Consider the following 16,928-nt stretch of genomic DNA (forward strand, 5'->3'; position numbering starts at 1 on the left):
GTGCTAGCAGTTAAAGCTCCACCTCCACCTCCTGATCCTTCACACAGGCAGCACAAATCAGCAGCACGCAGCATGTAAGAGAGCTCTGACATGCACACTCCCACACAACATATAGTGTGTGATGTAACGAAAGAGAGGCCTGGGAGTATTTAGAGGATGATTCTGGATTAAATTAAAGGCACACTGTGGAGCTTTTCACCACTAGGGGCGATGTAGAGCAGTGTTTGATGAGTGGACCCACTACACATTTCTATTGGGGAAAGTTGTTGATAAGAATTGAATGGAAAGGAGTATTTGTTCACCAATTTTGTTGTAAAGGATTGTGCTGCTAATTTACTGTGTATTAGCTAAGATTCAAGTTCAACCTGTCTCCACACTGGCTTTAATCTTTAAACTTTAATCTTATATCAAAGACTGCTACCACGGCCTATTTGTTGGCTCCTACCTATAATGCATTTAGGAAATTCGGCCAATATTCAGCATAGTCTGGAAACTTGACTGTATGAATTAAGCTAAAGTAGCCAACATGACGTCCCATTTAAAAGTCTTGCATTCTGCATTTCGGCCAACGCCATCTTGGTCTTTTGGAACCAGAAGTGACCATATTTGGACTAAAGAGTGGGTACGCCTTGCTATGTCTCAATTCTGGTTGACAGGCAACCATAATAGCGACTTGTCAATCACATGTAGCCCCGCCCATTAGCGTATCCTGGTTTGTTGACAAATTTAATAGAAAGGGGATCATAATTTACTAATTTAGCATCGGGCTGCACTGGAGACGCCTTGAAACTAGTGATTGCCACCCTAAACTCACTCGGAAAGTGTTTGCTGAGGTAGCAAATCACTTGAGAAGTAGGGGTTTCGTACAATCAATCAGTGGAGTCTCCCCCTGCTGGCCATAAGAAGGAATGCAATTTCAAGGCATTTCCAAGACATCCACTTCTTATCCACAATCTTAGTCTAAAACAAAATGGTAACAACAGATGCACGAGGAGCTCTGGTTTCAAGCATTTCCACATTTCGTAAGTTGATGGTAATGAGGAGTAAATGTTACAAATGTGCCAATAAAAGAAGGAAGACAAAGAAAACCACATTTAGAAAAAAGGTTTATGACAATCATGTTTGTCAGAACTCACTGATGCCTTCAGTGTTTTGGTGACATTGAACAATGGAAGCCGTCATTGAGTGAGTGTAACTTTAGGTTATGAAACAACTTGAAATGGTCAGTGTTTGTATGTATGCTGTAATTTAAACAGGGTGTACTTAAAGTAGTATTTCCTGTTAGGAAGGCCGGTGGTTATACTCATCAGCTTTGGTTTGAGGCTTTTGGCTTCTGGAACATGTGTCCTGTGGCTTTTTTCAGTGGGCAGCGTAGGCAGCTATGATCGTGTTTTGGTCTGTTGTTGGCAACAATGCTTTTTTGCTCAAATTCAAACTAAGTTTTTCAACACACACGTCCCAGCGCCTTGGTGACATTATTTTTCTGTTCCTGTCAGAGTTGCGGCCTCTGTCCAGCCATCACTTCTGATTCAAGCTACAGTGGATTTATACATGAATGGTTCATAGGACAGCTGTGCTTCCAGCCATGGATGGAAAAATAATCATACACAGGAGCACCAACCACATCCATGGTTATAGATTAGGAATGTGTGTATGCTATGGATTTCTAGGGGAACTCATGCATGCATGAATCTGTTCATGCCTGTGTAAGTTGTGAACACTTATGAGGTGTTAAAGGATCAAGAGCCAGTAATGAATCACAGGGTGAATTATTTTCCTGCCCTGCTTTCGCTCTGCATTAACGTCTCACCCAAAGGTGGGTGTTTAATGGCTGTTGTAAAAGGAAAGGTTGGTAAACACATAAAAGTGCTGAAGTGAAAACAGAGCGTGTTGGGAGTGTGGGAGAGAAGGAAGGTTGGAGGAGGGAGGGATGAATGTGCTTGGTAAACTTACTAGCATAGGGGTGTAGTCTTTAAGTCTTTTAGTGTGTTAAAAGGGAGCTGAAATGATGTCATTTTAATGTGGTTTTATCCCAAATATGTCAACAAATATCTATTTTTATGCTGTACTTCCAAAAGACAGCTGCACAAAAAAACATCCTGATTTTCTTTTGGAACCGAGTTGGCAAAACATGATAGTTAGTTTATAGAAGGTTGACACAAATAGCAAAAAAAAGTAGTTTTAGTTTTTGGTGTCAAAGTGTCAAATATCATGAGGTCTTTTGTATTATCGTTGCTTTGCCCCAGGGGGAGCTGTTGCTCCAGCTGTGGACTGTTAAATGTCCTGTCCAGCCCTGCCCTGTCCTGCCCCCTGAATCCATGAAACATCCTCTTGTACCCTCTGTTTCCTCCGTCTCCCAATCCATAATCCACTTCCTGTTCCTATTGTTTAGCTTAGTCAATTACATTTACAGTTTACATCTTTCTTCTTGTGTTTGATCCACTGATAATGCCCCTGGTTTACCCCGACTGTTCCAATCTCTCATTTTGCCCTGACATGGCACCACAGGGCCACAGCTGTAAACATGTTTCCACCACATGTCCTCCTCTCTCTGATGTCAGTCATTTGTGTTCACAAAAACAGACTGAATCAGAAGTCTGGTTGAGGTTATGACTGAGCGAACTAAACCGTGGACCTAGACGGTGTCTGAGCCGGGCCCACTTTATTCTAGCTACAGCTCAATCTCAGTGTGAGTCAGTGCAGAGTGGAGATGCGCTGCTGAACCTTCAGTCTCCCTGCAGCTTTATCCCTGTAGATCCTTTTGAGCTTCGGTGTTCGGTGAGTAAAGCTTTTGTCTGCTCCACATTGATATTTGTGTCAGGGAAAGTTTCAAAGTAACACATATGACAGGGTTTGTGTGTGTGTACCTGCAGGCTGATTGTCTGTCTGCATATTGTATAACAATAGGTACGTTAATTAAACCTTTTAAACCGATAAAATGTGGCTCAATTGATGGCTTTTGATGATGATAATCACTTTTATATATCCTCAAATTACTTAAAAACATCGAACATGAACGGTTGTTTTATTAACTCAAATGTATTGATTGGGCCTTCATGTCAGTCGTTGGCGTGTTTTCAGCTACACATCCCTAGCTCCCACCACCCACCATACTCTGGGACCAGAGCCAGAAAAGTAGGATTCTTACCTCCAAAAAAACACTCACACATAAAGGCATGTACGCACACTTGGAAACACCCATGCCCGGCCCTGAATTCGACTCTTAACTCCCCTTCAGATATGATACAGAAAGCTTTAATGCTAAAATCTCAGGTCCGTGCTTTACAAGCCATATGTGCTCCATTTTTATCTGCTCTGAGATCATCGTGAACAAATCATCTTGCAGCTGTCCCTCAATGTATTCCAGACTTTGACTAAGAGAGAAGGAAAAGTGTGTATAAAGAAGGGGAGAAAGGTTGTCCCTGTGGCCGAGTGGTCTCAGTCACACCCCATCATAGAGCAATCCCTGGTTATGAACTGTTGCATGCCATCCCAATTGTTTTCTCCTGTCTGTCTCTACTGTCTGTTATAAGTTGTTGACCAACAAGTTTAGCATTGTCTTGGAAGATTGGCATGTCATGTTGATCGTATTGCTCATGCATTTTAAAGTGTGCGAGTGAATGGCAGAAGAAGTAGATCCATGCATTCCTGCTGATTTAGCGCTGGATAAGAAGAAGGATAACGGAGAGGAGGAAGGTAAATACTACATTGGTCTGGGCTATATGCCAGCTCAGCGCCACAGGATATGGATATCTCTTCAGCCAGCATGGGCGCAGCACCAAGCCCTGCAGCAGTGCACTCCTGTACCAACGCAGGCCTTCTGCCAGTGTGTGCGAAATGTGTGTTTACGTGTCCTCCTGGGACCCTTCGCTTGTCTTCATCCCGCTGACTTTCCATGGTCCTTTTCTATATCTGTATCTTCCTGATCGATTCAATAAGGTCTCATATTGTCCGCAGCCAGTTTATTTAGACTTACAGGACGTTTTATACAAGACAATCATTTATTTATAAGCTCTTTTAAAAGCACATCTTATGAACAAAATACCTAACTTAATGACAAAATGCATTGAGGACGAGGTCATATTTTCCCCCACATTAGAAAGCATGCGGGCTCTATTCAAGTCTCCTCTTTAGCATTGTGTTACCTCAGGCAGAGCCATCTGCACCCCAAACTTAATTTTACTCAACCTGCTTTTAATCTCAGTGGGCCCATTAACCTTTATCCTGCTTCTGGTCCCGCTGAGTCGTCTTGGCTCCGGAGAAGCTCCGCTCTTCCAGAAGGGCGAGGGAGCAGTGGGGCAGACTCATTACTGGTGCATTGGCTGGCCTCTAACCCAGACTGGAAGGACGATCATTAAACACACTACGCTAATGACCACTGACTGCTCTATTTGTTTTGTTTCTGTCAGTGGATGTGGCGTTGTTTGTTGCTGTCAGTGTTAGCATGTCGACGCAGGTTACACACTGATAAGTTCCGTTGGGACGCAAAGACAGAGCGACAGAGGGATTGAGTTAGTGAGGGGGAGCTGTAGAGGTGTGTTAATTGGTTCTGAGTGACCATCTGGACCTGAGATTTCCGACAGGACTCCCCACCGGCCTGTAATGAGTTCTCGTCAGGTCAGAGCGACCATCGCAGCGGCTCGTGCCAAAATTGGGGCATCGTCATGATACCGTCTGAGCCCTTTTACCACCTGAAATGTTCTGAGTCAGCCAGTTACAGCACAGAAACACTAGAGTCATCACTGACACAGCTTAGTTGTTTTATATGGACAGAGAAAGGGGTTAGGGTTATTACTAGGATTGATTATTAGTTCAAATGCAAAGTATGATTTGTTATGTGGCCTAAACATCTTTCAATTTTACCAATTTCAGCAATTTGATAAAACTTCCTGCAGCTTTTTTCCTTCAGAGATAACAGTTGGGAAGTTAAGCTTCTAAAAACAGAAGTTGCTTCAGTAGAGGCACTGCAAATTAAAATGATATCCAGCCCTAGCTCTGACTTTATTTTGATGATAATTTGTTAGTTAGGTAAAATATATCAAGTAAACACAAGTGATTATACAATGTGCTTTCAAGCTAAATACCCCAAAAACATGATTGAACCCTTGCAGATATAACACATTAGCTACCCTTAGACAACAGCTAACACTAGCATTAAACTGTCCTAGCCAACAGTACTGATTAAAGGTGTTACACTTAACAATAGAAAGGCATAAATTCCTGGATAAGGATAACGTTAGCTAAAGGTTATGTTAGCTAGAAATATGAACAGAATATGTTAGCTGTTGAGACTAGCTACTGGTAGGCCTACCTGATTGTTAAGGAGAAGAAGCTAAACACCTAAGGACTTGAGTGGACCCTTTCAGATAACACATTAGCTACTGGTAGAATTCAACCACTTCCTAGCTAGCACTACAGTTTCTTAAATTTCAAGCTAACAGTGGAGTTAGCTAGCAAACTGTTATGTTAGCTAGGGATTGTTTTAGCTCTAATGTTAGCTTTTGTGGCTTAACCATGGTTAAAAAGATGCAGGTTTTACTCATAGAGCTAGCTCTTTGGGCAGAAAGTTTATTGGTTTGAGAGCTCAATCTACATGTTTGACCAGGACCTCATGCTGCCATGTGAACCTGTTTAATTAATTAGGAAATTGTACATCTTTTGTGCCATGTTTCCTTTTTGAAATTCCTTTCAACCACTTCCATGTTAACATTAACGTTTGATGGTGTTTCACAATAGAACAAGCATAAATTCCAAGCTAACTATATGCTAGCTAGCAAACAGAAATATTAGTTAGAAATCCCTTCAAAGCTAATGTTAGCTGTTGTAACTTAGCTATTTGTACCTGGGTTAGTAGGTTAAAAAGAGAAAGGTATTACTTTTAGAGATATTTCCGTGGACATTTTTACTTGATATAGAGCACAATCCACACGTTTTCCCAGTTCCCCATTAGTGCTTTGTGAACCTGTTTAAGTAATTAGGAAAATACACGTTTTGTTTTGTGTTTTTGCGGCTCGAAGCTGCCACTGGGTTCATATTTTTTTACCAGTGTAAGCAGGATCCTCGGGGCTGAATTGGGGGAAATTCCTGTGAAAGTAGAGGGCTACAGTGGTTGAGCTGAGCTTGCACTATGTTTGTGTGTTGTGCGGTTGAGTTTTGTGTAGACAGCCAGACAGACAGACAGAGACAGATTGAGACTTTGACACACGCACACAAATACACAAAGAGCAGACGGAGAGTTTGTTTGGTGGAATGAAACACTGGCAGAGAAGCTGATTGGTTGTCCTGCCTGCCAATCATGTGTGCTGTTTAGTAACTATCATTAAGTATTTTCAAATCTGAACTCAAACAGACAGATGTAAAATAAGAGCAAAAACCAACTCTAAATCAAGACTAAAGAAATCCAACAGTAAAATGTTAGAGAGGAAGCGACGTAAAGGTTATAAACGATTGGAAAGGAAGAGCAGAAGAAGCTGAATGTGCTGTGGTCAAGGTTAGACTCGGACCAAACTGGCTAATGATGTCAGTAGGGAGGTCTTATATAATGTACTCAGCCCAAGCCGCATGCAGTACATGCTGTCAGCCCGTGGTTAAATCCGGAGTACAGAGTCAGTTACGCAGCTCGAATCAACAGTTTAGTCTGCGGTACCTGAAGTACAGAGATACATTAACACCACATCAAAAACGTATTCTAAAAGTGTGAAGCATCTGCTGACACTTTAAAACTATTGGTGACCACTGGACAAATGTACCATTGTCAGTTGTTTAGATTCCTCGCCTGTCTCTTTGTAAGCAGGATATCTGAAAATGGATTTCTATGCAGCTCAGTGGAGAAATGGGCCCTGTGCCAAGGAATTTGAAGCTCTAACAGTGAAATAAACATCGACACAGATTGTATTATAATGTTAAAGGAGTGTTTACAGTTGAAATATTAGGTTGTGTGCGACACGGCTCGCTGGAGGACATGCTGTGTATCTTCATTTACAGAGGTTGGTTAAAACAGAAAGTCAGGTCAGTTTTCTCTTCTTGGCTCTTGTGATTGAATTATAGTATGTGGAAAATATTTAACCCTGGTAGTGGCCCAATTCTCAACAACAGACTGGTGTAACTCCTAACAGCACGGCGCATTGGGATCGGAATAATATGTTTGTACTGAAAATCACTCCGCGTTGAGGTTTTGACATTGATCCACTGCAACGAGTCAGAGGATGATTTTTTTTGCATGTCAGCATGTATTTTAACATGGCCGTTTATTTGCCTTTAACGTGCAAATGGCCCGAGTGTGTGTGACAGATCATGTGTCGCGGCTTGTGGGTGAGATATATGATGGCTTGGTGAATGCTGACAGTAATTATAGAAGGCCGCACCACAGAGCAGCCCGGGGCTGGCCGAGGAGCAAGTTATTATAACATCTAATACATAACCAAATGTCAGCCGTGTCTGCAGCCTTTTAATGCTCGCGCTGTGATATAAATCTACAGGGGGAAAGGAATCTGTGAATGTATGAGTGATGTTTTTTCAGATTTGATTTGTTTTTTTCATTTTCTGTGTCAGTGGGTGCATTTCTGAGTCTGTGTCTGTTTATGCATGTGTGCCAGGGATAATGTGGCATCTCCACAACTTGGATTCGTCTCACACCACACTCCACAAGAGACTCTCTGTTTTTCTCCGCTTCTGGTCCAACCGAATGTTGTTTGCTTTCTTGTTTCCGCTAGTCAAAGTGACCATCTAACAAATACAATCCTTGCGTTTGATCGCCGAAATCTCAGCTAGAGCTGAGACAACAGGTGAGAGTGTTTAGGTAGAGAGAAAGCAGACACAGACCTGTAAAATCTTTATCGAGGCCCACTGGCTACTGTCTTGTTAGCACTGGGGCTGTACAGTAAATTCAAAGCTACCCTGTAGCTGTGTGTGTGTGTTTGTATACTATAAACTTGAAGCGACTACTATAAAACTGCGCCTGGGATGAAACTGCAGGGGATAATTATGTGTTCACAGCACACATGGTCATTAATAACACTGAGGCCGAGCCTGTTTTTACTGTATCTCGCTCAGAGGCTAACATATGGCAGAGCGGCTGAATTTCCTGAACAGGATGTTCAGGAGGATTTAATAGAGTCCAGTGTCCTGTATGGCCGAGCAGGGGCTTGTGCTCTGTGAGTTGTAAGTATGTTTGCCAACAGCAGGGGGCACCACTAAGTCCTATTTTACTGCTCCCCTTCAAAGATGCAGGGACTTTTAGAGAGGTTTGAAAGTAAATGAAAAGATGGCTACACAAACCCCTGGGAAAGATACTGATAAGCAAGAGACACATGACAAGACAAGGTTTTTGTGGAAGAAGTTTGAGCATAAGCAGCCTGACTTCAAGTGCAGTCTCTTGAGGCTAAACACATACAAGCAATATTCAGAGAATGTAATCAGTAAAATGTAGTCGTGTTGAAATCTTACTTGAGTAACAGTTACTTATGTCCAGTGGATTTTTAAAGTGCTTTCACTTATACAGAAGTTTGTTTTTAAATTCAGGACCACGAGCATGCTCTGTCCTTAAGTTGAAACCAGTCTGCCAAAGTACATCTTGTTTAGATTTCCAGTACACAGTGTCAGATGACCAGTTGAAAGTATGACATACTGGCCTGGCACTGCCACCCTGACACCAACACAGCTGCCAGCCGAGTCTCATGACCTCCATCTCTACTGTCTGCACCTGTGGACTCACTCACTCACACAAACAAACAAACATGCACTTTATACCCTGTTGTTGTTGTTTTCCAGCCCGACTGTGAACTGCATGTTAACAAAGATGCAGTATATTCTCCTCACGGACATTTCGCTTTCCAACACACATCCTGCCTACAAATGTCCACCAGTGCAATCAGTGAAAGGACTCTGGCCTTTCACACAGTGCTGCTCATACTTTTGGAAGCTCGCTTACATCCAAAACAACATCTGTCCTTCCAGTCGCGGCTGATTAAAACACCCTGGAGTCTCGGTTCACACACTCAAACACACACACACACACACACAATAGTGTAACATAATCACCTACCACATGGCCACGGAGGCGTAGACTGCGTGGAGAATCAGGGAATCCGTGGCTTAGCAGAAATATGCTTTGTTTTTATATGCCCTGTTTTTCTACACAAAGAACATGAAAGGGACCTGCAATTACCACCACATTAATATAATCATGGATTACTACATGTGAACTCTTACGGAAATTCTTGTGCCTGTGGGAGGCACAGTACTGCTTGAATATAGACAATCTTCATGCCATGCGCCATATTCAGATGACGGCCATTTTCCTCTAGCATTACGCTCAGTGTGGGACACACAAATGCTGTAATGGTGTCCTGGTGCTGTATTCCAGTTCATAGAAATGTAAGGAATATAATTTAACTGCTTGTAGATTGATTAGCATCTGAACTAAGAGCCATATTTAAATGTAAAACACATTTGATAGCCCATTAGCTAACATTTCAACAACAGCTAACATTAGCCTTCAACCACTTCCTAGCTAATATCACAGTTTGACTGCATATACAGAAATTCCTAGCTAACAGTACTGTAAGCAGTACTGTTAGCTAGGGATTGGTTGAATGCTAATGTTAGCTTGTCTAACAGTCGCTAAAATGGCTATCAAACATGTTGTTTTACGTCTAATTATCACCCAGCTTTTTATTATCTGTCGTCTTATCAGTTCGAGAAGCTTTGAAGTGAGAACAATTTGTCTGATTCCCTATGTTGATGTGATATGCAAACCTGCAACACAGCAGTACATTATATCCACATTATGGTGTCAGAGGAAAATGGCCACCCACTGAATATGGTGACCTGAGTTGGAGAGAGCCAGCCAACACATACAGAACTCTTCTAAATTAAATGTCAAATTCACTTTTAATCGAGCACAGAGAATGTGTGTTGTGCAACAAAAAGCAATCCAATGAAAATATTTGTCTTAGATACGGTGGAGACAGCAGGTCATGTTTCTTGCTACAAACCTTGAGAACCTCCGTTTTTCTTTATCCTCACCGCATCTTCATGACGCCGAAAAATATTTTTGTTGTCTTCTCGGACCTGAATTCCTGCATCTCATTGACTACCGTACAGGATATTGTGCAGCATTTTGTCGGTAGATATACCAACATAGCACGCTCTCCTTGGCATTCCCTCCATATCCCCCTTGTTTTTGCCAACATACCGTCCACTCGGTGAGCTTTGTGTGCTACAAACAGCTGGCTATCACGTGTACCTCATACTTCATCCTTCCACCTTTTTCTATATCCATTTGTTGTTGTTTTCTGTGTCTCCCTGTTGCCCGTGCATTTCAGTTTGTGTGTTTATCTCACAATCTTTTAGTGGTTTCCTCTTTTAGTTCTTCCCTTGTGCCCAAAGGTGATTCCTGTGTTGATATTTAAAGCTTTCAAAGGACTCCGGTGTTATGGTTGACCACCCTGTGAAAAATAATACCTATGAGCCACATAAACAGCAAATGCCAGGTAATTATTGTTGCTCCCTGAAAGCATTGTTTTCAGAGGAAAGACCAGCGTGTTGATTTAATTTAATGACTTGCTTTGCTGGGGGAGGGGACCAAGGAATCAGTAATTAGTTGTCATGCTAATTGGCCTTGTGTGATAACTCCCACACAGGAATCAGTGGCGTGTGAAGCACTGTGGGGCTGGCCTGGCCGCCTACTCATCGCACACACACACATTTTCTTACACATTGGAATCCACATAAACACACAAATATGCACACACGGATAAATAAGAACAACAAATGCTTTCATATAAACTGGTTCAAAGAAAATGCCATGGGACTAACAGGCCTTTGACCTATCGTCTAAGTGGAATTCATGATGTGAAAATGGAGATCCCAATTATTCACTGAGATAAGGCACACTGGGAACCATGAGATAAGAGTTCAGGACATTCAATCCAATTAAGCTAATTTCTAAATAAGATACAGAGGACTTTATTTTACCCCCCCAAAAAAGTGCCTGCTCTAGGGGTAATACTTTCTGAAAGAACCTGGACTTTGTGGGCGGGGCTTGCAGCAATGAACATTTCTGATTGGTCAAGAACTTATCAGAACACCAGCAAAGCAGCAAATGGTTTGACTTACTTGATGTGTTACCATACAAGCTTAAAAATGTACAACTCTCTGAGGAAGAAGGGGCTGTAAGCTTTTTTACCATTATACTAACAATAAGAAACAGTCTCTTGCTTAATTACAGGTCATGTGTTATGAAGCAAAAATAGCGTTAAGCACCTAGGACAATAGTTATTGATTAAAAACAGGCGTGGGTGTAACTTATGTAAAGCTTTTTCACACATAGGCAGACTTATTTGCCGAATATTTACAGATCTTTAGACCACAATGGGCAGGAGGAACATTTTAGTCCATTGAAAAGTCTCTGATACTTTTAGTGGAAAAGCAGCTTTAATGTATACGTCAATTCTGTGTGGTCATGTTTAGCATTCCTTAAGTGCATCGGCGGTGCCCTTGATGTCTGCCCACCATGCTGTTAATCACCCCTGGCAGCACGGTTCCTGACTCCCCCCGAGGGGCTATTTTTAAGGCCTGGGGTCACTGACCTCCGAGAAGGGTCACTTTCGCTATCAGGGGAGGTCCAGCTCTGCTTTGCTTTAACGCCATCTGCATTCTTTCTCTATCTCTATCTCCATGTTCTTCTCTGTCTCTGGGTTCCTCTTCACTGTCTTGTCCCTCCTCTTCATGCCTCTTAGGAGTGCTCCACCTTTTAGTCCCAACGACTCATGGTTCTAACTAAATATTCTTGGACTTTGACTTCCTATGTGGAGCTCATTTCAAGGAAAACAGCGTCCAAGAATCATGAAAATCAATGTATAGTTCTTCCTCAGAAACTGCTCTCTAACTCCACCCACAACTTCATCCTCCATCTGCTCCTCCTCTCCCTCCTTTCTCCGCTCTCACCTTGCATCACCACCCCTCTGAGTGTGTTTAGACACGCCGCCCAGGTTTTGTGATAATCTTGCTGAGTCATCTACAGTAGAAAATTACACACTGCGATACACTGTCACCCAGGGCGAGCGCATTTATGGGAAAATCTATCACCTCAGCGGAAGTTTATCTGAGCTTTTCATACTATTTAGCCCGTGGGAGTGTTTGAGTGGTTAATGAAAGGACTCAGCGGGAGATTATTTGATGCTTTGTAGATGCATTGCCTTTATGTCTGTGGGGATACCTGCAAGAAACACGTGCAATAACCATTAAGAGAGAGGGATTTTGTCTTGTCATAGCTTGTTTGGAATTATTTCTTTCCATTCCTTGGCTTGTTTTTAGCTGATTCATATCGGGATTCGGCATGTAAGATTACTATTTAATATCAGTGCCTCCGGTTTTCCTACTCTGTCGAAACCTGATGACACACTGTAATTTTTCTCTCATCCCACAGGAACCCGGCAGGATCAGCACAAAGACAAAAGGGATGCAATGATAAGACCATAAAACTATTAATAATAAATAGAATAATAGATTGCAGAGGAGATGAAAGAAGGTAGATGAAAGGCCGCAAAAGTGTCGACACAACTCTCGCACTTGACATCCATCAGGATTGAGTCCAAATCCTGAGGATTTCAAAGGAACGTATGTTCGCAATTTATATTCATGACATCATCCTTTCCATTGAAGAACCCTATATATTTCCAGAACCGTGTAATAAGTTCAGCTCTCACGTCCTACTTTCCGGACACATTTATGGGCCCTGTGAATTGTTTGCAGGCGTATCTTCTGCATGTTCATACGCTCCAAATGTTGTCCTTCAACAAACCAAATGTTCACATCTTTTTCCAAAAAGCTGATCAAAGCAGAACGTGTAATAAATGGACAATTAGCTCGTGGTGAAATAAGCAGCAAGTGGCTCTTGTTTCCTCTTGTCTCTCAACGTGACACCTTGATTAGTGGCTAGTGTGAATGGAAAGCTGGCTTACACACACACAACAGCCGTGTTTGATGAGTGTGCACTGAGTCAACAGGCTTCCTCCTCTCCTCATTAACAGTCTGACCTCACTAACAGTTTGAGTAGGTCCAGGTGGGGTCACACTGTCTTGTATTTGGGTAAGGGGGGGTTCTGTCAGGAAGAGTATTTGTGTGTGGGATGTGTGCGAGAGAGGTGGGGGTGACTTCCAACACCCCGTTTTAGCTGGAGGGAGGGGAAGGAGAAAAAACATGTGTTCACTGTTCTTTCGAAACAGAGGGAGATAGATGGACAACACAATGATGTCATGGCAGTGTGGACACACACATGCACACTAGCAATCCTACCACTGCTGTCACACTAAGGTTACTGATGGGAGGTCAGCAGTGCAGACCCCCGGGTTGTCGACTCGCCGGCCAGCAAAGCCGCTCTTGTGTAAGCGTGTGTTCTGTGTGTTTAGACTGTAAGCAGCTGCCGCTCATCCGAGGCCTGTAAAAGTCATTCTGCACCTACACAACCTTTGAAACGTGATAGTGTATATAAAGCAATGATCAGTGCCAACAAAGACGAGTATATAGGGTGATACATTCTGGTGCATGGGAACCAAACTGCACATTCAAAAAATCAATTTGTAGCCATGCTAACAGCGGGGATGGAAAGGTCAGTCACTCTGTCGTTACGATACTTATCTGAACATTGATGGATTAACATGAAAATTGTTACAGACATTCGTGATTCCCAGATGATAAATCCCTCTAACGTGGCAAACTAAAGTATTTTCCTCTTGCGACACCATGATGTTGACATTTGTGCTTTTTAAAAATTGTAATACTTTGACAACAGCCTGATGGATTGCTGTTAAAATTGGTAAAGACATCGATGTGGAAGTAAAGGTTGTATTTCTCCCTTCACATTTTTTCTTGTCTTATTATTATTTTCTTATTAAAATTCTGTTTTATGACAAAAAAAACCCCCAAAAACATTCCCACCAGCATCAGCTGTATTGTGTTTAGCTCTTACTGGCATAAGTTAGCATGCTAACATGCTTGACTAAGATTGTAAACAGTATAACAGCTAAACATCAGCACGCTAGCCCCGTCATTGTGAGCGTGTTAGCATGCTGGTACGAGCAGTTAGCTTAAACCACTGCTGTGCTTCAGTCCTACAGAGCTTCTACTAAAGCGACAGACGCTAGAAATGTAGGTCTTGTTTAAGAATAGAATTCTTTATAACAATAATTTAATAAAATGTGCATATATAAATCACCTGTTGACTATGCTAGCCTTTTACTAGCATAGCCTTTTGCAACCTGCCTAATCCCCAGTGGGCCTCTTGCGCTAAAAGTGAAACTGTACTTTTGGAAATTATTGTGTAACTGAACACTCTTTTAGGCTCCATGTTTACAGAAAGAAAGTGCTTTTTTTCTAGTCTGTTCTCTGTCTTCGTTTATGTTACCTTTAATGCATGTTCTCAGTGCATGCGCTGCTCTAGGCTGAGCTTGCAAACAGCAGGTGAAGCAGCATTTTAGATTGACCTGAAACAGCAGGGAAGCGAGTGAGCCGAGTGACGAGCTGTGATTTAAAACGTTCAATCTCACTCTCTCTATCTCGGCTCCTCCTGGCATCTGTCACGAGAGCCGGCAGCTGTTGCTGCTCGGAGAAAATGTGCTTCTGACAACAACAGGGAAGACGCAGAGAGTCTCTGGACTTATTCATTACAATAGAGTAGCCCGCTGGCGGAGCATAACAAACGGCTGATCAGACAAGATAGCTGTGCAATTTCATGCTTGTACATAACGTGTTCCTTTTTTTTTAATCTTACTTGTATTCAAATGAGATCTGCAGCAGAGAAACATAGATAATACTTTGCATACCGCCCTTTGTTTTTGGTGTGTGCGTGACTATCCTCAGGCCAAAGTAACTCAAATTCAGTTAGTTGAAGTTTCATGTTTTTTGTGTGTTATTGTCCAGCTTTCGTCGAGATTTATGGCATGCAAAGGGCACAGTATGCATCACCCCCTTGAAAACATTTTTTCCCATGCGCTTTTTTGTTTTCCATACAATTGTGTGGAGAATGTGCTTTGTTCACAGACCCTATTCAATGGTGGCCGGAGAGACGTATTGGTGGAAAGCTGTGTCAGCATGAGATAAAAAAAAGTTTTCAGGGCGGTTTAAAAAACAAACTGTACTCTTGTTAGAGCAACATTTTGAGCACACAAAACTATAAAGTAACACCATTTTAAACGTCCAAAAAAGACAATTGTTGTTGGGATGTTAAATTAGTATTTTGTAGGATTTGGTGGCTGCAAAGCCAGTAGCTACCATTTGACCGAGGATCCATAAGAGTCACGTTCAGGGTTAAAACAAAAGTCTCATAAATTCAAATTCTTTTACTCAAACAAATATAAATAAACTCTCCAGGACTTTTTACTTGAATATTAAGGATTTCTCAGTGGTGTGAGTTAATTCCTGGACATTTTGATTTGGCACGGGACAAGTGTTTTGTTTCTGCTGTAATGTTTTGTTGGGAGGAGTGTGTGAGGGAGAGAGAGAGAGAGAAACGGCGGGTGGAGAGAGGGGGGAGGCGCAGTGTTTGGAGGATTTGCTGTGAGCTCCGGGCGTTCTCTCACTCGATTTTTTAATGGCAATAAGCTCACGTGTGCTCGCTCTACCAGTTTAGACAGTTTTCTGACACTCACCGTGGGATTCTAGCAACTTTTCGGAAACTTTTCGCCCACTTGGACGTCTTCTCCCCCCGTGGTGTGGGGTTTGGTTTATGCCCGGGCACGGAGCCGTGTAGAGCGGACTGTGGAGCAGGGAACACCGCGCTGGGAAGTTTTCAAACTCATGACCTGTTGAGTGTTTTTACTTTTGCGTTGTGTTTTAATAGTTGAACTCGACGCACACGTTGTCGTGGGAGTGTCGTAAACATGTCTGGCCGCAATTTACGCACTAATCTTCGGATCGTGCCAAGCAATGTTGGAGCATTTCACCGGTGCGTCAAGGGCAACTTTCTCTAGGAGCAGCCTTGGCACCGAGATCCCGTTTATTTCTGGTGATCAGGCCCCTGCCTGTGGGCTTGGATTCAAGCATTGCACCAGATTAGTCTGACTGAACACACAATATTCCAACACCATGGAAGGTGGTGATCAGGGGAGCTGTGCGTCTTCTGATGAGCCCCAGGCAGACAGCGCTGCTGCGTCCGACAGTTTCTCCCAACTGTGGACGGACGTCATGGGGATGCTGGTGAGTTTTGGGGGAGGGGTGACACGACCATTGACTGACATCATAGTCTCACATCAAACTGCGAGTTTTCACCTTCGTCTTCAAAGGTGACACTGATTTGCCAAATGAGCGATTGTGCAGCCAACTAGTCGGTGCATGCAAATCACGCATCAAAACAACTCCTCAAAGCGCGACCTTATAGGCCTAAAGTGTCAATCTCACCCGCACTTCACATGTGGTCAGGGGTTCAGGTGCTTTAGCTGTGGGCTGCTAGTGCTCAGGTCATACTGTTGAGGTAATCGGAGCTCAATGCAAACAGGAATCGAGGGAGAATATGGTACGTTACACATTGAAAGCTTAACCCTTTGTCTGTGTGTGTGTGTGTGTGTGTGTGTGTGTGTGTGTGTGTGTGTGTGTGTGTGCTGCCATGTTCTCTGTTGCTGTTTGGTGTATTTACAAAACGTTGCTATGTTTCTATCGGAGGAGCTCAGTTAAGCTTTGCTGCACAACCAAAGGCTCCAACCTTTCAAGTTAAACGTGATTTTGTTTATGAGGCCTTCCTCAAAGGAGATTTATTGTATCAGTTGAAATGCTACAAGTACAACAGGAAGTCCAAAGATCATACTTTATACTTTTTATGGGGGGGGAACACTCAGATATTTTTGTAAACTGCATATCAATACAATCTGATAACTTTGATTGCTGATGTTTCAGCTTATCATAACCATTTCAAAGTGCCCTGTTTTCTTGCA

At 42.6% G+C, this 16,928-nt stretch overlaps 1 protein-coding gene across 3 annotated transcripts in view; it reads left to right on the forward strand.

Annotated features, from left to right (window-relative positions):
- Positions 1–16,928, forward strand: part of sash1a (SAM and SH3 domain containing 1a) — a 176,127-nt gene that overhangs the window by 106,482 nt on the left and 52,717 nt on the right. The window contains exon 1 of one of the 3 annotated variants that reach the window (XM_069683787.1): positions 15,598–16,197. The exons of the other annotated variants lie outside the window; for them this stretch is intronic. Coding sequence (XP_069539888.1) covers positions 16,087–16,197 — 111 coding nt within the window. The 5' untranslated portion in view covers positions 15,598–16,086. Of the gene's footprint in view, positions 1–15,597; positions 16,198–16,928 lie in introns of those variants that run through there. 3 annotated transcript variants of the gene reach the window in all.

This window comes from Semicossyphus pulcher, unplaced genomic scaffold, assembly GCF_022749685.1.
Source record: "Semicossyphus pulcher isolate SPU_LCO1_2020_fin unplaced genomic scaffold, fSemPul1.0.p SCAF_11, whole genome shotgun sequence".
NCBI lineage: Eukaryota > Metazoa > Chordata > Actinopteri > Labriformes > Labridae > Semicossyphus > Semicossyphus pulcher.